Raw genomic sequence first — 25,579 nt, 5'->3', positions numbered from 1 at the left:
ATCATTATCTATTTATATTGCGGAATCAATGTTTTCCACCAAACCTCGTCGAGCACACATGCAAGCATGGTTATCGGCACACCGAGAACCATGGGATGATGCCTTGCTGTCGAGCACAAGGGCCATCAGCTTATCACATCACATGATAACTGTGGCAGCTCTAATAGTTTTTAAGGGGCATTGGGTTGATAGCATGTCTTTAATAAGATCTTTCCTCCCTTTCACGGTGCTGCTTTTTCTTAGGGTTAGTCCCACCTTGTTGGCCTTTCTAGGTTGGACTTTTTTAAGAAAAAAAAAATCTGTTAACTGATGCGAAATTTAAAAAACCTAACCAAAACTTGATATAGGAAATTTTGGGTTATGGGTTTTCAAAAAAATACGCATTGGCCAACTGTGGCAGCTCTAATAGTTTTTAAGGGGCATTGGGTTGATAGCATGTCTTTAATAAGATCTTTCCTCCCTTTCACGGTGCTGCTTTTTCTTAGGGTTAGTCCCACCTTGCTGGCCCTTCTAGGTTGGACTTTTTTATGAAAAAAAAAATCTGTTAACTGATGCGAAATTTAAAAAACCTAACCAGAACTTGATATAGGAAATTTTGGGTTTTGGGTTTTCAAAAAAAATACACATTGGCCAACTAATGAAGCTATTTAACCGTGTTTATGATTTGAACTAAGACAGAACATTAATAATAGGAGGGCCAAATTATGCTAAACCAAACCATAGGGATTAAATCCTCAAGTCGAATATAGTATAAGGTTTAAAACCATAATTTGACCCAAACATGGTATTTCAACAAAAATGAAGAGTTGGATCGATATATGCAAATACTTTTGAAAGGAGAAGATATTCAACAAAAACAAATCAACGAATGGAGTAGCCATTTTCTTTATCAAAGAAAAAAAGAGAATTATCCTTCACAAGCTACTTTCAAAATGCACTCAACTTGAAAATCTTTCTACTGGACAACATAGTTGCTAAATACACACCTATATATACACACATACATACATATATATATTAGATGCCACACCAATAGCTATAATCGAAAGCCCTTGCTGTTGGTGCTTCCATATATCGCATTTCAGTGTAAAATATTCTGTGTTACAACTCTTCAACTTCAGTGTAATAAACAAAACTGGGAAACAAGGTAGTAATGTCCCTGAACAACCAGAAAACAATATCAAACAACGATGACTGAATGAGGTAATTGCAAAAGAAACCAGTAAAGAAAAGGGAACAGGAGATAGTTCACCAACTTTAAATGAGGAAGAGTCATGGTCTTTAAGAGGCTAGGATGTCGAAGGACAAATGTTTTCCATTCTTCTTTGCAAATTCTTCCATCTTTGTCGGCATCGGCATCGGCAAATGTCTGGAGAAAGGACGATAACAGCAAATGTTCTAGACATCTACACCAGTAACTAGCAAACAAATAAACTTGGGAAAAGCTCACTTGATCGATGATAGACTCGATAAGGTCATCTGACAGTTTCATCTCGGATTCCATCAAAATGGCAACCACCATTTGCTTAACCTGCATTCAATCAGAAGCTAAGTGCATAAAACATTTACAAAATACTAAATTAAAAAAATTGGAGTTGACGCACTTCTTCCCGCTCGATAAAGCCGGTTTGTCTTAGATCATACAACCTAAATGCAACTGTAAGAAATTAGCAGTATCAAGAACCCACATAAGACATGGTTATAATATAAACTATGCTCTTTTTGGTCCAAAAGCAAATGGTCTTTTTCTCTTCAACCCTTACAATCAATTTTATCTTCTATAGGGGCAGATGGATGAAATATGTCAAGAGCATGGATGAATTCCTCGAATTCAATCACACCATTTTTCTTTTCATCAAAAAGATCAAAAACCTACACATAGAAAAAAGGTTATTAGATATAGAAATTATAACAAAAATTCATGGAACTGCTAAATTGAACCCTATTACTTCATCTCCTTGATTCATGCAGTCACTATTAAGAAGTGCCATATAATAGGTCTACACTGCAGCCTCCATAACTGCTAAACTAATTACTAACTTATTATGTTAAATACATTAGAATAATTCATCCGATGTGCTCAACTACCATTTATGATCAATCAAGGGAGCATATGTTGCAAATGGTTTACTTTACCCTGTCAAGAAAAAGATTCTCGCCGTATGGAGTTTGGAACAATGCTAGTTGAAGCTCTTCCTGCAACACAGACACACACACAAAAAAAAGAGTTAAGATAATCAGTAAGACTACTTTGATCAACAAAAAGGTAAACACCTACACATTTAATGAATTTATAAACAAATTCCGAGACTTCAATTTGAAGCAAAAGCATTCATATAAAATAGCACGTGGAAAAAGAAAATTCACGGCAAAAATACCAATTTGGCTCCAAATCTCAATTTACCTTGTGAATCAGCCCATCATCAATGAGTGAGCTACTCAACTTCTTGAACAGTTGGTACAATGCCTCCACTTCATTCACAGTAACTGCATTCATAATGCATAGCCGATAATAAAACCATTCAACCTTGCCCCCAAAGTCATAAAATTGCAAGGAAAAAAAAACATATATATGTATGCATACACGCACATAAACAAGAGGTATAAGTTCATAACTAGAAAGAAAAACCATTGAACCTTACCCCACACACGCACGCACACGCACATAAAGGAGAGGTATAAATTCAATACCAGTAAGAAAAACCCCTCTGCCTGCCTCCCAGAGTAACAAAGTTAAAAGGAAAACAGACACACACACGCACACATAAACAAGAAGCATAAGCTCATAACCAGTAAGAAAAACCATTCAAGCTAGCCTCGAAAGTGAAAAAATTGTAAATCGGAAAGATATGTATATACACCCACAAACATATATGAGCCGGAGGCATGAGTTCATAACCAGTAAGAAAAACATTCAACCCTGCCCCCAAAGTAACAAAATTGCAAGGAAAATAATACATACATAAACAAGAAGTATAAGCTCATAACCAGTAAGAAAACAATTTAACCTTGCCCCCAAAGTGACAAAATTGCAAGAACACACACAGAGAAACAAGTATATATAAATGAGAGGCATAAGTACATCGGGATTCATTGGCAAGACGGGTAAAATCTGAGGGCCCATAGTGGCATTTCTCTCGACGAGGCTGACAGTAGAAACAATTAGCCACCACGAAGATAAAGAAATCGACCACTGCAACTAATGGGATGAACGCCGCACAGATCCTCTCTCCCAACGTCAGGGAGCTCGATCCCTGTTCAACACAATGCTAATAAATACGCATCTATAACTAGAAATCTTCAGACCCCACTAAACATTAAAAAAGAAAAAGATCAAGATAAAGAACACTTTCAAAGTCGGAACAAAGCAAAAAAAGAGGCAACTTTTAGATGTTATTTTCATGAATTACACAAAGAAGAAAAGATGGGTATTTAAGAATATACAAAGCGCGCATTTCTGTTGGTTGAATCCATGGCTTCCAACAACACCACATTAGAAACAGTGGGCCGTCTTTGCTTCACCCTTTTCCTAAATTATGTATTTAAAAGCTAAAGTTTTCTGTTATGAATCAAATGTAGTGCTGTTTTAGCTTTAATCTGTCTGGTTGGCTTTGGAGGCTTTCGCTTTGATTCTAAAGTAGGAAGTTTCAATAAATACGGAAGCTTTAAAGTTGAAGCGTTATTTCAAGATGCGTCACGTAGAAAAACCAAATTTTTATTTTTTTTTCAATAAGGATTTTGAGAAATTAATTCCCATATTTTAAAAAATTTAAAATTTAAGATGCAATGATTTTCCAGCCTTGTCAATATACGAAATTGACTCTCAGCCACACTTGCCAACCACTCGTCCCCAACGTTTGAAAAGAAATTAAATCAACTAAAAAACAATATCTTCAATCATTTAATTTTTATCTGAATTTAATAAATAAATATAATTTGATAGAATCAGGTTTTTTACATCAATAATATAAAATAAATAGATAAATATCAAAATAGGATACGGGATTAATATTCATGAAACTAGACAAAGAAAATAGTAAATAATTGATGCCGCCTGACCAATCGGCGGCATTGCTTTCCTCTTAAAAAAATTAATTTTTTGGGTACACTCTAACCAATCGATGACACTCGTATTTAAAACCTAAAATACGAGTTTTTTTAATAGTATACGCATAAAAGTGGAAAAACATTTATTTTTTATTGATATCACCGATGTGTCAGACGGCACCCTATTATTTTAATAAAATATTTTTTAAACAAAAAAATTTGATATAATAAAATTTATTGGGTATTGGAACTCGAATCATGACCGACGGGTCACAATCCGCGACAAGCCGTCAGGTTGGTGCCGCCTGACAACCCGACAGCATCGGCCTAATGATCTGCCGTGGATGTGACCCGTCGATCACGAGCCCAGGTTTCAATACCTAAAAATTAAAATACCGGTGATTTTTTTCTTTTTAGCTTTAAGAAAAGCATTTTATTATTTTTTATTATATAAAGGGGTTGGTTTGGTCTCCCAACCATAACACATCAGTTCTTAAGTTGAAATGAGAAAAAAAGTTTTAAAGCTCCTCCCTTCCCCCATCCAAAAATTGCAGTTAAGTTTTTCACTGATATTTTAGAAGGTTAATACTAATTGTTTAGGTATTTTAATTTTTTTATATTACAATTTGTTTGTTTGCTATGGTTTAAAGAATAGTCATATGTTCTTTTTTTTTAAGTTAGTTATTTTATTATAATTGTTTATGTTTATTTTTTATTGTTATTTTATTAATTTTTTTTGTTCTATTTTTGCAGAAAAAAATGGAGAATCAATTTTTTGCAGCAATTCATTTCGATGGTGTTATTTTAGAAGCAACTATTGGTTATATTTTTGAAACTTGTCAAAAAATCGGAATGAGATTCGATAGGGATGTGTCTGTCGGTGATATGAAAGAGAAGGTCAGTGAAAAATTTCCCGGCATTGTGGAAAGAGGATGATGAAACTATTCTACAAATTTTTAGTTTCGTCAAATCCTATCAAATTTACCAAGATGAAACATCTAGACGATGACGACACCGAGACAATTGTCGTATTGTATTGCTTGCCAAGGAGGTTGAACAATGAACCGATTCAGTTATTTACTGAGTTAGCAGATGCAAAGCTCGTTGAAAATGTAAAACAGTTAAGTCAATAATATGGAGTTGAAGACCTGCATACAGAGGTTCCCAGGTCGTCTGTGCACGGTTTTGACATCGATCTCAACGTTGGATGTTCAAATCAGAACGATGGTGGATTACAAATACATCCAATCATTATTGAAACCAATGCATTTAGTGAAGATGGATCCGATAATGGAAATGATCACGCCCTTTCGGTTGGAAACTCGAGTTGTGACATTGTCATACGTAATGATCCCGAGGCCCATATATTGATCGTTGGTCCCGATGCGACGCATACTTTTGAGTTCCCCAAGTACTTGGACATCATACCTGCTTACCTGATGTTAGAAGATCCTGAATCGGAAGAGTTGTTCGTTGGTCAAATATTCGCGAGCAAAGACGAGTGTGTCGATACCATCAAGCGCTATAGTTTGAAGATGTTTGTTGACTACAGGGTGGCTGACTCTAAATCGACGATCTATGCTGGTGAGTGTTGGAAGTTGATAGAGGGGTACAAATGGTGGGTACGAGTTGCATTTATCCAGAGGTTCCAACAGTGGAGATACGGAAATATGTTGGGCCTCATACATGCATTTCTGCTCATATGATGCAGGACCATCTTAAGCTTGATTCAAAAACCATCTACAACTGTATATTAGCAAAGGTTAAAGATGACCCCACCATTGTTGTATCGATGCTGATTGCCAAAATGCAAGAATGGTTCCACTATTGAGTTTCATATCGGAAGGTATGGTTGGCTAAATAGATGGTCATGGATCAATTGTACTGAAATTGGGATGCTCGTATAACGAACTCCAATGGTGGATTACTGCAATGCAGGAGTACGTTTCAGGGGCTGCCATTGAGTTAGAGACGTTACTTTATCATGACCAGGGCAACCAACTACATCGAGGAAAAGAAATTTTCACCGTATGTTTTGGACATTCAATTCATGCATTCGGGCTTTTCCCCATTGTAATCTGCTTATGCAAGTAGATGAGACCTAGCTATATAGGAAATATATGCAGATCCTTCTTATTGCGGTTGTACAAAACGAGAACGAAAACTTCTACCGATAGCTTTTGCCATTATTGAAGGAAAAAACTCAGAGTCGTAGGAATTCTTCGTGGAGAATTTACGGATATATGTTGTCACTCAAGACAACGTTTGCATCATTTTCGATAGATCAAAGAGGCTAGTTGTTGCAATTAGGCGTTCAGGTGTTCCGTGGAGATTCTTCTACTACATTAGGCACATTGTAGTGAACTTCCACAAGGAATTAAAAATGCAGATTAGCGAAGAAAGTTGTGAAGATGGGTAATTATTTGTTTCATTTTTTTCTATATGTTTAGAGTTTGCCAGACGACACGTAACATGTTGTAAAAGTTCAGGGTATGAGGTAGAGCCACATCGGTCCATAAGGAGATGGGCTAACCTCAAAGCTGATATGTATGGTCAAAAGACTACTACATTACAAAAGCGGTTCAGGAGTATGGAGCCCTGGTAATGGGCTCAAAGTTTCAATAATGGTTCGAAATATGATCATATGACCATAAATCTAGCAGAGGCCGTTAACATGGTATTAATGCATACACAACATCTCCCAATTGCATTTGTATTCTCAACTATTTTCTACTAGATGGCTACACTGATGTCGAGAATGGGTATCAGACAAGTAAATCAAATGAATGCAGGGTTCGTACACGTCAAGGTTGTTAGGAAGGCAATGGCAGCCAATAGCCAAAAAGCAAGGACCATGAACGTTCAATTATATTCTCGACATTATGAAACGTTTCAGGTGACAGAGACTGTCGATTGTTGATCGGGTATCCCGCCTAGGTCATACAAAGTTGATCTCCTAAATAGGTGATGCGACTATGGGAAATTCTAGACACTTCATTACCCGTGTGCGGACGTCATTGCAGCATGCGCTGATGCCTCTATCAATATCGAATAATATATCGATTATATATACACACTGGAATGCATGTTGCGTATTTGGGGAAAAAAGTTCCCAAAAATGTGGGATGTGTCAACTTGGGAAGTTCCCCATCGACTTTCGAGTTGGTCCTAGACCGCAATCTCAATAGGAAGCCCAAAGGTCACTCGCATGTCATTCGCATAAGAAATGACATGGACGTAAGGGAAACGGTCGACATTAAACATTGTGGCGTGTGCAAGTTAACGAGTCATAATCAAAACAAATACCCGCATCGAAACTACAACCCGAATGAGTCGTCTCGATCGAATTGAATGTATTCTGTATTGAATTTTCATTTTTGTATCAACTTCAATTATTTACATATATTGCTAATAGGGACGGCTTTGTAGGGGACCTTATCGTTCTATATGTGTAGGGACTAACATCAATCTACCACCATATAAGTAGGGCAACTCATTCCGCACATACCACTGCTGGTAGTCCCTCGAGGGAGTGAAATCAGGAAAATGATTCCAGATAAGGCCTTCTTTCCAACCGAGCGCTCCATAACACAATATATGCCCAATTATTTGCATGTTTCCCATTCTTGTCAATTTTGTAGACTTCTTTCTCTTTTGTATAGGAACATCCGGGATATGTAAACGACACTCGAATTGACGAAGCACCCAATCCCCAGCATAACACTCCATTTGAAAAATGATAATGGGTACTTAACACACCACACGATTGCATGTGCTCTAGCCGATGGAGGAATGACGGAAGAAACATAAGGATTTGAAATTGAATTACCCCATCCTCGGCATATGCCTCGACCATCTGTTTGTATACAATGAGTGTTTCTGACTTTTCGATGTTCAAACAAATATACCATCTAAAAATATAAACCAAACTCGTTAGAAAATATTTTCATGAAAAAAATCTTAATCCAAGTTTAAATTTTTTTAACTATTCACAAGTGGGAACACATGTACTTGGTGATCCACTGATGCTAGAAATGACATCCTGCATAGCGCCCAAGATTGTAGTAGTATCAGATAACCACCTATATCGACAGTTCTATGCTTTGTCACTTGACAAAGCTCACTATATAGCATAGCTAGTACTGCCGAACCCCAACTGTATGAACGAACACCTTGCAAATTACTAAGGGTAGGTACATCAAGTGACTCTATTATTATTGGAATCCAGCATAAGAACCCCCTATAAGCTATAGTATATAGGCCTGAGTAGCCTGTATCTTCTCTATCTCAGTTACATAATCCGATAATGTTTCAAAACTTTCTTTTAGCCACGAAAGTTTTAAACTCGTAAATTTATCGGTACCATCACCAAGGGAGTGTCCAAGCAAGTTATAGTAGAGAGTCGCAGGATCTGCTATGCCGCTTGAATTAGTTACCACATCACCGTCCACGGAGATTGCAGTGCGACATCATCCAGTGTGATGGTGCATTCCCTACACAGTAAATGAAATGTGTATCTTTGGGTGCCACCGCTCAACTAGTGTCGATATTAAGTCGCCTCTCAGCTCAAACACACAGATTAATGCCGTTGATCCAAATCCTACGGCATATAAGTAGGGCATAATCTGTGCGTTCGGCCAGTAGCTCGACCACGGCTACGCGGCCTCAACATGCGGTACGGACCCTAGTCATATTACAAAATTGGTTAAGGTCTCACAATTAAATAAAAAATTACGTGCAACTATGCCAAAAAATACGTACAACATTATAACATTCTCTTACTGGTAAATGAATCATCCTAATTGTGTGGTCTTCTACAGTAATTAAAGAACTCATATCGATATCTGTAAAAACAATTAAAATTTTCTTTAATATTCGACTTAACACAATAAATGGCACGATTACAAATATCTAAACTAACACAATTACTTTTACCTTAAAAAATAATATCAACCAATGAAAATGTGAAATATAGTACACTTTTACAAATATCTAAACTAATACAATTTTAACAGTACTAACAAGTAAACAATATATAGTACATTTTTACAACTAATAAAATGTGAAATATAATACATTTTTACAACCAATACAAAACTAACAGTACTAACAAATAAAAAATATATAGTACTATTACAAATATCTAAATTAACACAACTATAAATATTTTTCAAAGTCAACATATTATTATAGAAAAAATTAAACTTTTAACACAATTCTAAACTATTAATAATAATTATACTAGTAGAAAAAAATACATACCTATTTTTTGGGGACACCTTAATCTATGCCAAGGAAGAGAGGGACCATCCAAGTGTTTGTAATATATAAAAAAAAAATCAAAGATACAAAAAAATTAGTACTAACCTTTTAACACAAATATCATACCTTAATACTAAACATCTACTAATATAACTAATTATACTAAAAAAAATTATAACATACTTTTGTTTTGATTTTTGGAGGATAATAAGCAAGTACTAACTTTTTAATAAAATCATATGCTTTAATAATACTGAACTATTATTAAAATACTAATTATACTAAAAAATTAAAACAAACCTTACCTTCGGTGGAGAGAGGAGGGACCTTAGCGGTAGCTTGAAACTCTTTTTTTCCCCTTAGATACGTGGGGGGTTGGGGACCAAACCAACCCTCTTTTATAATAATTAATATAATATTTATATTATATATTTTTTAAACTTAAAGCTGATGTAATAAATTTATCGGATATTGAAATCTGAACCGTGACCAATATTTTATTAAAAATAATAGGGTGTTGCCTGACATATTAACGATACCAATTATTTTTTTTATGCATACACTATTAAAAAAAACTCATATTTTGAATTTTAAATATATGTGCCGTCGATTAGTCTGGTGGTACCAGTAATTTATTGTTGTAAAAAATCCAATAGAATCATATATATAATATTATCAATCCTAACGGTTTTTATTGTAAAAAAAAAAAGTTAACAAACACAATTTCATGCTTTCACTGTTGAAAACAAATTTTTATTTATATTTATTAAACATGTTTTTCAATTAAAAAATGAAAATCATTGTTGATTGAGTATTAACTCAATTGTCATGGGTATTATTGTCAATACAAGAGGACATGAATTTAAGTGCGTTAAAGCACGTTATCTTCCTATTTATGGGTTGAGGAGGAACTATACTTAATTTTAGCCATTGTGTCAAAAATAAAAAGAGAAAATAAAAATAATTTTAAAAACTAGATAGAGCATTTAGTTTCTCAACTTTCTTATTTTTGGAATTAAAGGTTCAATTTCATAAAATTTCTTAGTAGTATATTTAGCCTTTTTATTATAATTTGATAATTTCTACTCCTCCACTCTTTAAAATGTATATTTTCAGTCTTTTTCTTTTTTTGAAATAAATAGGTCGGGCCATACTTTTATTTATTAGAAAAAGAAATAAAACAAGCAAATACCAACAGTAAAAAATGACAAGCCTAAAGCCCAAACTTAAAAGAGCCTCAGCACTAAAGGCATAATTAAAATGAGGAATCAACTCAGTTATGACAATTACTATACTCTTAAATCTAGAAAAGTAGATAGAGACTTCACACACAGAAACCTTTCATATCCTTTCAGTCCTATCAAGGATCCCTCTTAAGGAAACCAGAACGATGCAAATGTCCTAACTTAGCCCAGCAATTATCTTCCTCCGTTGCTTTCTATACTGCCTCAAGAGTTCCCTCCATCAGGTAAGTAAGTTTCACCATTGAATAATCATTCTTTTGCTTACCGGTGTGCTGTCTCATTTGCATTTCTCCCCACAAAATTAAATCTACACTCCACGAAGGCCAGACGAGCTCTTTTCACATATTTGATAATAGGGTTGATCTCTATATATCTTCCTTTTTATTTTGTAGTTTCTTCACCACTGTGAGACTACCCCTTCCAAAATCACCCTTTGGAAGTCAAGATCCAACTTCATTTGTACTCCTTGGAGGCATACAATCACTTCTTCCGCAAAAGAGAAGGTACATAATAGTTCAATACCATTCTCATCCCCACAATATGATGATTTCAACAAATAATCTTCTACCCCACCAATTATAGTATTAAATTTGTTTTCACTAACATAAGATTAGAATACAGTTTCCTTCTCCTTAAACCAACAAAACTACAAAGTTAAAAGCTGAAGAATAAATTAATGGTGAACTTGCCTCTTGCTTAATGTTGGGCTTAAAGTAAGAAGGTGAATCAAAATTAGAGTTGGAAAGAAGAGTAAGATTAGGTTCCCAAAGGCAAAAAATAAGAAAACAGTTGGGTAGGACCTAAAGTTGACTTGGACGTAGAGCTTTTAAAAGAACACCACACACCTAATACAAAATAAAGTTGACGATGTAGGATCTCAAATAAAGCAATAGAAACAAAAGAAGTTTGACCTACACCACATATAAATAAACTAAAAACCATGACCATAGAGCATCTATCACCTCTTATTCTTTGATTTCTTCCTCAAGAACAAGTCGCATTATAAGTTCATAGGATAGACGTTGAGTTTAAGTTCCAACACTCCCTCCTAATTTGCATCAAACTCCCATTTCTCCTTCAATAGTCTACCAAACTTTTCGCCTTTTATCAACATCACTTCCGCTTCAAACATCACATTTATAAAAAAACTGTTAGATGGACTAAAAATATTATATTATAGTAGAAAGGCATAGCAAAGAGACCTTTTGCAAAGTTCGACAAAAAAAAAATATCCTTAAAATGCATCGATAATATGATTTATAATATTTATTAACAAAATTTTTAATTAATAAGGTCCTTCATAATTTTTTTTAATCAGTGAATTTAAGAACACTTGCTATAAAATAAAGAGAGATAGAGAGACTAAAGAACAAATAATATATAGGAAGCAATAGAGAATGTATTTTATTGATCAAAAGGATGATTACAATGCTTCATCAGAGTCTCTGTTTATAGGCATAAGAAGTAGAAAAGAAGTAGAGATCTAAGTCTAATAACTATTAGAATTTAAAGTACATTAAAACTTTATCTTGATCATGATGGACATCCACTTAATAAGATATTCATAACACTCCCCCTTGGATGTCCATTGCTAGATAATGTGCCTCATTAAAACTGTAGCACCCCAAACCCGGCCTAGAAGTTATGGCCGGATCCGGCATGCCACATCAAAAATGTTAAAATTTTTTTTTCTATTCTAAGACCAGAAAATCGTACTTGATGTTCAAAAGATTAATTCATTAAGGGTTAAGGTGAATGGAAGCTGTGCACCAGGTAGGAAACCGGAAAAGAGGTGGTGAGTCCATCGGACTACTTAAGTACCAAGCTCCCTTCAAATCCAATCCTAGACATACATACCGCCATAGCCACACCTTAACGTCATGGATATTTCTAGGAAACCGATTTGATTAAGTCATTTTTAGGAAAAGTGATTAATTTTGGAAAATACTTTCATTGCGGAAGCTTTGCTTGTTGTCGTGTTATTTTGAAATCAATTGCTATTTTTGAAAACGCGCCCTAAAGCTATCCAATTTCAACAGTTAAAATAAGTAATACCTATCTTAGTAATACATATTAAAACCATCAAAAATAATTAAGCGACCTTATTAAATTTAAAAACCCAAAACTTCAAACGTAAATAAAAGGATGTTCAGTTCACCAGAAGAAAATCAAACTTTCAGAATGGGTGGCCACTCCGAATTCCCTCACAGCTCCAAGCCCACTATGGTTGGGGATTACCTGCGTGGATGAAAATAAAAGGAATGAGTTTGGGGAAACTCAGTGTGTAAAATAACCCAACCATAGTCTAAATCAGCTCAACCCACAGAAACAGAATAAGTTAGCCTTAGCCCAGAACAGAATTCAGAATAAAGCCCATAGGCCCATAACAGAACAGAACAGATATTACATGTTTATGCAGAAACCCAACCATATCCAACCGTATACACCCACGTACCAACCTTACACCGTGTGGGAAGACAACTCGACCCACCCAACCACTACACACCACAGAATTTGCAGCATGGCTGCCAGAACAGATAATGTGACAGAGTCACCAGATACAGATAATCGTGGCAGAGCCAGCAGAACAGATATATGTGGCAGAGCCATCAGATTAGATATTTGTGGCATAGCCACCAGAACGCTTCTTCCATAATATAACCCATGTCCCCATGCAACAAATATATAATCATGGCATCCATCATACAGAATCAGATCGCTATGCTTTTCAGTCAAAATTAACCCTACGGGTATAACGGTAATTTTGCACCTAGGAGTATAACAGTAATTTTCCATACATAGGGGTATTATAGTAATTTAGCTACTTTCAGGGTTTTCATGCATATCCTAACTATTTACGTACTATCAGAACACTTACCGCGCATACTTACCGAATTGGGCCCGTTGGCCCATGAACCCGATCTTTGGCCCATTAAGCCCAAATTATCAAAATGTACGAAATCGCGCATACTGCAGTTTATTACTTTAGATTACCAAATATACAAACCCAACTATCTTACGAGCATTCGCACACTCACAAATTCCCAAAATACCGACTTTTCGGCATTTCGACTTTTTGGCTTTTGCCAATCTAGTCTATGAGAGGGTGTCAGTTACACACCTGTTTGCGATGATATGCTGACGAGATCCACACACAAACCGCCTACAATTGGATTACTAACACGTTAATCTAACTATTCAAATACAAACTACGTATTAACCCCTTACAATATTCGGCCAACCACACCTACAGATCATAGTAAGCTTATAAGAAATCAATAAGCAACTCATTAACAAATTTTTGTCAATGTTTACCACATAATCATAATTTCACTGCAAGCTGTCTTCCTGAGCAACAGTCACTAAATTATTTATAACTGGAGCTACAAAACTCCAAATCAAGTGCCGTTAATTTTCCCTGAAAATAGACTCATATATCTTCTATCCATAAAATTTTTAGAATTTTTGGTTTAGCCAATCAATACCAGATTTTTCTCAAAGTTTCCCCTGTTTCACTGTTTGACTAATCTGACCACCCTTCATTACGAATCAAATTTCTCATTGTACAGAATTCAAAATATGTTCTTGTTTATTTCATTAGAAACTAGACTCAATAAGCTTTAATTACATAATTTATGCAGCTTCTAACTCATCTTCCATAATTTATGGTGATTTTCCAAAGTCACATTACTGCTGCTGTCCCAAGCAGATTTATTACCAAATCACTCTTTCACACCTAACTTGCATGCTTGTTATTTAAACATGTATATCACCAATCAATCATCACATATCTATGATTTTACTTAAGTATAATCTCCATTTCATCATTTTAAAGCACAACATGTTAGCTGATTTTTCCCTTTAACATCTAAGGCATATGCATGCTTATTTGTTTGGCTCAACTTCACCTATCTTCCATTTTTCATCAAAAGAACATGAAACAAAAACCATTTCTTTCATTTTGATTCATGACTAAATGCTCACAACACAACTAAAAATCAAAATATACTTCAAGAGTTAAGGTAGAATCAAGAAGAACTCATGAACCTCAAAATAGAAGCAAGGTACCAAGAACTTACCTTCAATTTTCCTCCTCCTAATGACCAAATACTCAAGAGCTTTCTCCTTTCCTTTCTCTTCTCTAACTTTCATCTATGATGAACAAAGATGGACAAAACTTTGTTCTTTTCACCCCTTTTTCTTTTAATAAAACTTCATATTTCATCCATTTAATTCTTTAATACAAAAGACATGAAATTCTTATCATGAAACATTTACCTAACCCATTATCATGGAACATTTACCTAACCTATTATCATGGAACATTTACCTAACCTATTATCATTGAACATTTACCTAACCTATTATCAATTTGTACCATAAATTATAGATATTAAGTGTACATTTTGTCTACAACAACATGATGGCTGGCCACTTCATGTAAAATGGGAGGTTTGTCATGCAAATCCTCCTATTTTGCACTCCTATTTATTTGGCCACTTCAATTTAGCCTATAGCATTTTCAAACATTTTCACATAGGTCCTATTTCATAATTTCATCCCCTTTTTCTTATGGAACAAAAATTAACTAAAACTGTCGGGTTCTATCTTAAGTTTGGGCTTTCTAGAGGCCCACTAACATAATTAAATCTATGCCAACATTCACAGAATTCTCGAAAATTGGGGCGTTACAACTCTACCCTCCTTAAAGAAATTTCGTCCTCGAAATTTACCTAATCCAAACAGATGAGGGTATTGCTGTTGCATCGTCTCTTCTGGCTCCCAAACTCAGAAGTTTCCCCTCCCTTAACTTGTTGAAAACGAGCGACTAAAGACTCATCGTTAAACTGTTTTTCTTTAATCTGATCCACCCAGGTTGGCCTCACTTGCAACTCAGCCAACAGACTTCCATCATCATACAGACTCAGACGAGCAAACATTGCTCTCAGATCAGATACAGCTTTACGACTTAGAGCATCAGCTACCACATTAGCCTTGCTTGGGTGATACTCGATCGAACAGTCATAATCCTTAAGGAACTCAATCCATCTCCTTTGCCTAAGGTTCAGCTTCTTCTGAGTCAACAAATACTTAAGACTCTTATGGTCAGTGTATATAATACACCTTTCTTCGTACAAGTAATGTCTCCAAATCTTAAGTGCAAATATCACTGCTTCCAACTCTAAATCATGAGTCAAATAGTTTCCTTCATGAGGCTTAAGCTATCGTGATGCATATCCAACCACCTTACCCTCTTGCATTAACACGCAGCCCAAACCCACGTGTGATGCGTCACTGTACACAGTAAAATCATTCCCAAACTCCGGCTGAATTAACACAAGTGCTTCAGTCAGAACTTTCTTCAACTTCTCAAAAGCTTCCTGCTGTTTCTTAGTCCATACAAACGGTACTCCTTTCCTTATGTGTTTTGTCAGAGGTGCTGCCATAACAGAAAAACCTTCCACAAACCTTCTGTAGTACCATGCCAGTCCTAGAAAACTCTGTATTTCTGACACTGACCTAGGCGGCTTCCACTCCAAAATCGCTTCAATTTTCCGAGGGTCCACCTTAATCCCCTCAGCAGAGACCACATGTCCTAAGAAGGTTACCTCCCTCAACCAAAATTCACACTTGCTGAACTTTGCAAAGAGTTTCTTCTCCCTTAATACTTACAGCACTATACGGAGATGCTCATCATGTTTCGTTTCAGTTTCAGAATATACCAGGATATCGTCAATGAAGACGACTACGAATTGATCTAAAAATGGTTGGAACACATGATTCATCAGATCCATAAACGCTGTAGGAGCGTTCGTCAGTCCAAATGGCATAACCAGAAACTCGTAATGACCATACCGAGTCCTGAATGCCGTCTCATGGATATTTGACTCCTTAACCCTTAACTGATGATAACCAGATCGAAGGTCGATCTTGGAAAATACAAAAGCTCCTCTAAGCTAGTCGAATAGATCGTCAATCCTTGGTAGTGGATACTTATTCTTAATTATCAGTTTGCTCAACTGGCGATAATCAATGCACATCCGCATTGTACCATCCTTCTTCTTCACGAGTAGCACCGGTGCTCCCCATGGAGACACGCTTGGCCTAATAAAGCCCCTATCCAACAACTCTTGAATTTGAGCATTTAACTCTACTAACTCCTTCGGTGCCATCCTATACGGTGCGATAGACATAGGCGCCATTCCAGGCAACAAGTCTATTCCAAACTCAACTTCTCGATTCGGAGGCAATCCTGGAAGCTCCTCCGGAAAAACATCTTGGAACTCCTTTATGGTCCTAACCTTATCCACTGTCAATCCCTTCTCTTCCGACTAACTTACAAATACCAATTAGGCCTCACAACCTTTCCGAATCCACTTTTCGGCTCTTAATGCCGACACCACATTGGACAAATAATCCCTTCTCTCACCTATCACCATAACCTCCTCATCCTTTGTAGTTCTTGACACCATTCGTTTAGCAGCACAATCCAGAGTCGCCTTATGCTTAACAAGCCAATCCATTCCCAGAATGAGGTCAAACTCTCCGAACGGTAACTCCATCAGATCTCCAGGAAAAACCTTGCCTTGAGTTTCTAAGGGTACATTCCTATACAGTTTGTCTACCCTAACCGAGTGACCCAAGGGACTTAGTACAGATACCCCACTCACAATCTCCTCAGAGCAGTCTAAGTCGTCCATAATCTGTTCTGTGGCCTCCAACCAATATTCCGCCACATTCGGGGCTATACCAAACATGCCCTTAAAGATCTCCGTTCCGTTAGTCCCGAAGTCATTCAGAAATAGATCACTAAATTTCATTGCTCGAACTTGCTCCGGTAACCCTTTCCAGAACACGAAGCATTGCCTGTTACAGGGCATCATCCTTGGCGGCTCTATCATACGGCCCATTCTCATCCGTCGGTGGTGGTCGTGCTACTCCAGTGGATATGTGTTCAGAAGACGAAGATCCAGCTTGAGTACTACCTCGGCCTCGACCACAGCCTCTTCCCTGAGTAGCTCTCGTACTCATATCGATTTATCTTGATTATGAATTTTTATGCATCGATTCAATATTCCAGTGTTTATTACAGATGTTTTATGAATCAGACAGTAATTCAAAGTTTGTTTTCGCAGAATCGAAGTCTAGCTACAGTTTCAGTCTCTTATCAGATTTTCCTATGGTTTCAGTATCACCCTATCTAGAGTATCCTAATAGGATTTCAGTACAGACAGATAATTCAAAAAAATATTCAGAAAAGTTCAGAGTAATACTTACAGGCTTGAGCCGGAGATTCGGAATGCCACCTTCTAAAGATCTAAATTTTGAAAACTGCGTTTTTTGCAATCTTTATGAAATTTTTGTTTTCGAAGATCTAAATTTTGTAAAACCATTCCACAGCTGAGCTGTTGTAACTTAGGCTCTGATACCACTAAATGTAGCACCCCAAACTCGGCCCAGAAGTTATGGTCGGATCCGGCATGCCACATCAAAAACGTTAAAATTTTTTTTTTCCATTCTAAGTCAAAAAAATCGCACTTGATGTTCAAAAGATTAATTCATTAAGGGTTAAGGTGAATGGAAGCTGTGCACCAGGTAGGAAACCGGAAAAGAGGTGGTGAGTCCATCGGACTGCTTAAGTACCAAGCTCCCTTCGGATCCAATCCTAGACATGCATACCGCCATAGCCACACCTTAACGTCATGGATATTTCTAGGAAACCGATTTGATTAAGTCATTTTTAGGAAAAGTGATTAATTTTGGAAAATACTTTCATTGCGGAAGCTTTGCTTGTTGTCGTGTTATTTTGAAATCAATTGTTATTTTTGAAAACGCGCCCTAAAGCTATTCAATTTCAACAGTTAAAATAAGTAATACCTATCTTAGTAATACATATTAAAACCATCAAAAATAATTAAGCGGCCTTATTACATTTAAAAACCCAAAACTTCAAACGTAAATAAAAGGATGTTCAGTTCACCAGAAGAAAATCAAACTTTCAGAATGGGTGGTCACTCCGAATTCCCTCACAGCTCCAAGCCCATTATGGTTGGGGATTACCTGCATGGATGAAAATAAAAGGGATGAGATTGGGGAAACTCAGTGTGTAAAATAACCCAACCATAGTCTAAATCAGCTCAACCCACAGAAACAGAATAAGTTGGCCTTAGCCCAGAACAGAATTCAGAATAAAGCCCATAGGCCCATAACAGAACAGAACAGATATTACATGTTTATGCAGAAACCCAACCATATCCAACCGTATACACCCGCGTACCAACCTTACACCATGTGGGGAGACAACTCGACCCACCCAACCGCTACACACCACAGAATTTGCAGCATGGCTGCCAGAACAGATAATGTGACAGAGTCACCAGATACAAATAATCGTGGCAGAGCCACTAGAACAGATATATGTGGCAGAGCCATCAGATCAGATATTTGTGGCATAGCCACCAGAACGCTTCCTCCATAATATAACCCATGTCCCCATGCAACAAATATATAATCATGGCATCCATCATACAGAATCAGATCGCTATGCTTTTCAGTCAAAATTAACCCTACGGGTATAACGGTAATTTTGCACCTAGGGGTATAACAGTAATTTTCCATACATAGGGGTATTATAGTAATTTAGCTACTTTCAGGGTTTTCATGTATATCCTAACTATTTACGTACTATCAGAACACTTACCGCGCATACTTACCGAATTGGGCCCGTTGGCCCATGAACCCGATCTTTGGCCCATTAAGCCCAAATTATCAAAATGTACGAAATCGCGCGTACTGCAGTTTATTACTTTAGATTACCAAATATACAAACCCAACTATCTTACGAGCATTTGAACACTCACAAATTCCCAAAATACCGACTTTTTGGCATTTCGACTTTTCGGCTTTTGCCAATCTAGTCTATGAGAGGGTGTCAGTTACACACCTGTTTGCGACGATATGCTGACGAGATCCACACACGAACCGCCTACAATTGGATTACTAACACGTTAATCTAACTATTCAAATACAAACTACGTATTAACCCCTTACAATATTCGGCCAACCACACCTACAGATTATAGTAAGCTTATAAGAAATCAATAAGGAACTCATTAACAAATTTTTGTCAATGTTTACCACATAATCATAATTTCACTGCAAGCTGTCTTCCTGAGCAACAGTCACTAAATTATTTATAACTGGAGCTACAAAACTCCAAATCAAGTGCCGTTAATTTTCCCTGAAAATAGACTCATATATATTCTATCCATAAAATTTTCAGAATTTTTGGTTTAGCCAATCAATACCAGATTTTTCTCAAAGTTTCCCATGTTTCACTATTTGACTAATCTGACCACCCTTTATTACGAATCAAATTTCTCATTGTACAGAATTCAAAATATGTTCTTGTTTATTTCATTAGAAACTAGACTCAATAAGCTTTAATTACATAATTTATGAAGCTTCTAACTCATCTTCCACAATTTATGGTGATTTTCCAAAGTCACGTTACTGCTGCTGTCCCAAGCAGATTTATTACCAAATCACTCTTTCACACCTAACTTGCATGCTTGTTATTTAAACATGTATATCACCAATAAATCATCACATATCTATGATTTTACTTAAGTATATTCTCCATTTTATCATTTTAAAGCACAACATGTTAGCTGATTTTTCCCTTTAACATCTAAGGCACATGCATGCTTATTTGTTTGACTCAACTTCACCTATCTTCCATTTTTCATCAAAAGAACATGAAACAACAACCATTTCCTTCATTTTAATTCATGACTAAATGCTCACAACACAACTAAAAATCAAAATATACTTCAAGAGTTAAGGTAGAATCAAGAAGAACTCATGAACCTCAAAATAGAAGCAAGGTACCAAGAACTTACCTTCAATTTTCCTCCTCCTAATGACCAAATACTTAAGAGCTTTCTCCTCTCCTTTCTCTTCTCTAACTTTCATCTATGATGAACAAAGATGGACAAAACTTTGTTCTTTTCACCCCTTTTTCTTTTAATAAAACTTCATATTTCATCCATTTAATTCTTTAATACAAAGACATGAAATTCTTATCATGAAACATTTACCTAACCTATTATCATGAGACATTTACCTAACCTATTATCATGGAACATTTACCTAACCTATTATCATTGAACATTTACCTAACCTATTATCAATTTGTACCATAAATTATGGATATCAAGTGTACATTTTGTCTACAACAACATGATGGCTGGCCACTTCATGTAAAATGGGAGGTTTGTCATGCAAATCCTCCTATTTTGCACTCCTATTTATTTGGCCACTTCAATTTAGCCTATAGCATTTTCAAACATTTTCACATAGGTCCTATTTCATAATTTCACCCCCTTTTTCTTATGGAACAAAAATTAACTAAAATTGTTGGGTTCTATCTTAAGTTTGGGCTTTCTAGAGGCCCACTAACATAATTAAACCTATGCCAACATTCACAGAATTCCCGAAAATTGGGGCGTTACAAAAACCTTATTATGAAAAACCCTGTGGGATAAAAACCTAATGAAGGAAAAAGAGTACACAATCTTCTATTACAAGCTGTCTCATTAAAAACATTTACCAGGAAAACTCAATGGGACAAAACCTTGGTTAAAGGAAAAGTGTACAACTTGTTTTAGACTCCCCTAATGACAACATTATATTAAATCTTTGAGTTGACACATTCTAATCTTGTCTAGTAGTCTTTCAAATGTTTAAGTTGGTAATGCCTCAGTAAAAAGATCTACTAAATTATCACTAGAACAAATTTGTTGAACATTTATATCACCTCTTTTCTCAAGCTCATGTGTGAAGAATAATTTTGGTGAAATATATTTTGTTTTATCACCTTTGATGTAATCACCCTTCAATTGAGCTATACATGTTACATTATCTTCTTATAAGATAGTTGACATCTTTTCCTGTAAAGGCAAATTACATATCTTCTGGATATGTTGGGTCCATAACCTTAGCCAAACACACGGGTCAATAACCTTAGCCAAACACAATCTCGACTTACCTCATGCATTGCAATTATTTCTATATGATTTGAAGAAGTGGCAAGTAATGTTTGCTTTGTTGAACGCTATGATATGGCACATGTAAATAAATGTCCTATTTGAGTTCGACCTTTATGTGGACCTGATAAGTATCTAGCATTAGCATAGCCGACTAATAGGGATTTTGAATCATTTGAATAAAATAAACCCATATCAATGGTCCTTCTGAGATATCTAAATACATGTTTAATTCCATTCCAATGTCTACGTGTTGGAGAAGAACTAAACCTTACTAACAAGTTTACAGCGAAAGCTATATCAGGTTTTGTGTTGTTTGCAAGATACATCAATGGCCTATGACACTTAAATATGGTACTTCAGGACCAATAAACTCTTCATCATTCTCCCAAGGACAAAATTGATCATTATTCACATCTAATGATTGTACAACCATCGGAGTACTCAATGGGTGTACTTTATCTATGTAAAATTTCTTTAATATCTTTTCTATATAAGTTGATTGATGAACAAGAATTCCATCTTTTAAATGCTCGATTTATAAGTTAAGATAAAACTTTATTTTTTAAGATCTTTCATCTCAAATTCTTTCTTTAAACAATTTATTTTATTTTGAAGCTCTTCAGGAGTTCTAATAATATTTAGATTATCAACATAAACAATAATTATCACAAAATCTGATCCAAACCTTTTTATAAAGACATATGGACAAATTGGATTGTTTTTGTAACCTTCTTTTAATAAGTATTCACTAAAATGATTGTACCACATACATCAAGATTGTTTTAATCCATATAAACTTTTCTTTAATCTGATTGAGCAATTTCTCGAGAAATTCTATATCCTTCTGGGATTTTAAATCCTTCAGGGATTTTCATATAAATTTCGCTATCAAGTGTACCATATAAATAAGCTGTAACAACATCCATTAGATACATGCTAATTTTTTCACGTACTACTAGACTAATAAGATATCTAAATGTCATTGCATCCACCATAGGAGAATATGTCTTTTCATAATCAATGTCGGGCCTTTGTGAAAATCCTTATGCTACAAGTCGTGCTTTATATCTTACGACTTCATTTTTTTGTCATTTTATTTTTGCACAAATACCCATTTATATCTTACCGGCTTTACACATTTAGGTGTTTGGATTATAGGTCCAAAAAACTTCGCATTTAGAAAATGAATTCAATTATGCTTAAATTGCATCTTTCCATTTTGGCCAATCTTTTCTATTTTTACATTCCTCAATAGGTTTAGGCTTAGGATCCTGATTCTTTTATTATTTCAATAGCAATATTATTTTTCGGTTCCATCTTTTTCTCGTATTGACATAACTTATCGAGATCTCTTTATTTTCATCATTAACATTTTCACTTTTAGGTACCAGAATATTTTCTTGAGTTTTCTAATTAGTTATGTCATGGGTCTTTTTAGGAACCCCCGCCTCCACTATATGGTCATCTTGAATGTTTACTCATTTCTTTTACGAGGATACCGTCCGATCTTCCATGCTTCAGGCATAAATTACTTTCTTTTGCATTAATAGTTTTCCCTATTAGGACATCAATTCATATTGGAGCATTTTCAACTAGTATGTGAGATTTAATGAATTTGACAGTTGATTTGTAAAATGAATTATCTGTTGAACTCCTAGTTCACATTACTTTGTACAAGGATCTTAGACATTGATAATTCATTTCAAGTACTTTATTAATCCAACTTTGTATTCTCTCCCCCTAAATTTGGGAAAATTGACAAGTCATGTCATAACTAAATATGAAATTAATAGCTCAAAAATATTATAAGGAGACTCATATAAATATACATTCTCGATCTCTTATGATGACCCATCTTTGTGCGTTGTGGTGGAGCAGTTGGAACATATACCGCACATCCAAAAATTGTAGGATGAGAAATATTTAACTATTGACCAAAAATCAATTGTAATGGGGAGTATTTATAATTTATTGGTTTGATGCGTACATGTAAATCAATACAATCTCATGTTGAAATAGGAAGTTTTGTTCTCATAAGTAATGGTTTAACTATTAGTTAGAGGCATTTGATAAATGATTCAGCTATATCCTTTTATATTTGAACATGAGCTACAGGATGTTCAACTTTTATCCCGATTGACATACAATAATTATTGAAAGTGTGGGACATAAACTCAGCAACATAAGCAAGATGAATTGTTTTAATTGCATAAGTTGAAATTAATCATTTAAACAAGCAATCTCACAAACGACAAGTTGCAAGTTGATAACGCATGTGATTAGTTCGTAGATGTATCTACCAAAATCATATAATGTCAAAATCATCCACATGGTGGATGAACCCATATTTATTTCAAAAATCAAAACACTAAATCTCAACTTTAACCAGTGAATTTGTAATAATCAATTATTATTGAGAACAAGCAACACATGAGAATTCTTTAAATTAAAGAATCTTTGGTTCTTTAATAAATGTCTATATGAATTCTCAATTAATTTTTGCATCATATATAATCTTGGATGATCTAGCTGGCTATGCCAAATAAGAAATGTATTTGTATCAGTAAACTTCTAGTTTACTTAATCATGTTTTTCAAATTTTCAATTGTACTAATAATGTAAATATAAATTTTGACAATTAATAATTTTATCATCATTTTTTTTAATTTTGCATTCACATATAAGTAATATTGTGACATTTACTTATGGAAATGTTTATATCAATGTGAATTCCATAATGTCATTAACTCAATTAAAAATATAATTTGCAAACAATTATTTGCAATATTCACTTCAGGGAATATGTCAAAATCTTCAAATATTTTGTCCACAATTTTTTTGTTTTTCATTATTATTCTTTTTTCTAGTGGTTAGAAGTACCACTATTATAATCATGATTTCCAATCACATCCTCAATTACAACAATAATCATGATCTCTATATTTTCATTTTTTATAATTGTTATGTGCCCCTACATTCATTTTAGGGAATGAAGCAGAACTAGTGGGAAGAATTTCATAGTTTTTTATTGGTAACTTATTATTTTGTTTAGCCACTAGAAGGTATAAGATCGTTCGACAATAATTTTAAAGTCATTTTTACAATATTATTACTCAAGAAGCACTATAACGCCCTGATTTATTTAACTTTATTTTTATGAAGTTTGTCATAAATAAGTATTTGCTACAGTGGTTAAGTGATTTGAGGGTGTGCTTGAGGTCTAGGGTTCAAGTCCCACTTTTGGAAATTCTACTATTTTTTATCCTAGCCTTATCTCTAGTGGTTTGGCTTCTATTATTTTTTCGGTCAACTCATATCAAAATGGGCTTGACTTAGGGTCTTGTGTTTGAACCTCTGTGTAAGCAAAGGATGATAATTTTTTATTTTGACGGTGTGTATCAGTGGTGTACTAAAGGTTCGGGGGAATTGAAAGTCTGTGGTATTGGATGAGAGTTAGTGGGTTTGTTTTGGTGGGATTTGTTGGTTAGTGGGATAGTAGGGAGTTGGGATTTTTTTGATTTAGTTTTTATTTTTATTTTTATTATTTTTTAAAATTTTTATTCTTTTTCCCAAAATCTTTCTTTTTGACCTTTTTTCCCTCCCTTCCTCTGCAAAATTTATGTTGCTCCCTCCTTCAACTTTGTTCATCAATCGTTCGTTCTAATCATTGTGCATTTGGGTTCTTCGGCCTGTTCTGAGTAGGTAAGCTCTTGAGTAGTTTCTTAATCATATACATTTGGAGGGATTCTATTTATGTTTTAACGGAATTCATTGTTGGTGTTTTGTTTAATTCTTGTTTAGGGGAAAGACAAGAAGCAGCTGGTGCTTCTCCAGTGAATTGAGTGTTGGTTGTTTCTTGTTTGTTGACGATAAGTGTGCGAATGCGTTGGATGCTTTCGCGAGGCTTTGTTTGAATAATTTTTTGTTTGAGTTTCATAAATTTTAATTGAAATTGGGCATTGGAAAGATATTTTT

At 35.1% G+C, this 25,579-nt stretch overlaps 1 protein-coding gene and 1 long non-coding RNA gene across 3 annotated transcripts; one reads left to right on the top strand and one right to left on the bottom strand.

Annotated features, from left to right (window-relative positions):
• Positions 1-861: 861 nt before the first annotated feature.
• On the bottom strand, positions 862-3,709 carry LOC107962872 (calcineurin B-like protein 10). 2 transcript variants are annotated; one of them, XM_016899429.2, is made up of 9 exons: positions 3,445-3,709; positions 3,083-3,254; positions 2,405-2,487; positions 2,137-2,196; positions 1,764-1,872; positions 1,605-1,657; positions 1,451-1,531; positions 1,257-1,369; positions 862-1,159 (listed from the first exon to the last, which is right to left on the bottom strand). In XM_016899429.2, exons 1-9 carry the CDS (start codon positions 3,472-3,474, stop codon positions 1,102-1,104), a joined length of 759 nt encoding a protein of 252 aa, XP_016754918.1. In that variant the 5' UTR covers positions 3,475-3,709; the 3' UTR covers positions 862-1,101. The 2 variants fall into 2 exon arrangements, with proteins under 2 accessions (XP_016754918.1, XP_016754917.1); XM_016899428.2 differs by having other exon boundaries at positions 1,257-1,531.
• A 6,759-nt stretch (positions 3,710-10,468) lies between these two features.
• On the top strand, positions 10,469-23,434 carry LOC121230649 (uncharacterized). Its single transcript, XR_005928696.1, has 3 exons — positions 10,469-10,777; positions 10,946-11,056; positions 23,043-23,434. It is a non-coding gene; the product is annotated as an uncharacterized lncRNA (long non-coding RNA).
• Positions 23,435-25,579: the final 2,145 nt, after the last annotated feature.

Source organism: Gossypium hirsutum, chromosome A06, assembly GCF_007990345.1.
Source record: "Gossypium hirsutum isolate 1008001.06 chromosome A06, Gossypium_hirsutum_v2.1, whole genome shotgun sequence".
Lineage (NCBI taxonomy): Eukaryota > Viridiplantae > Streptophyta > Magnoliopsida > Malvales > Malvaceae > Gossypium > Gossypium hirsutum.
This window is presented reverse-complemented; position numbering and strand designations above follow the sequence as displayed.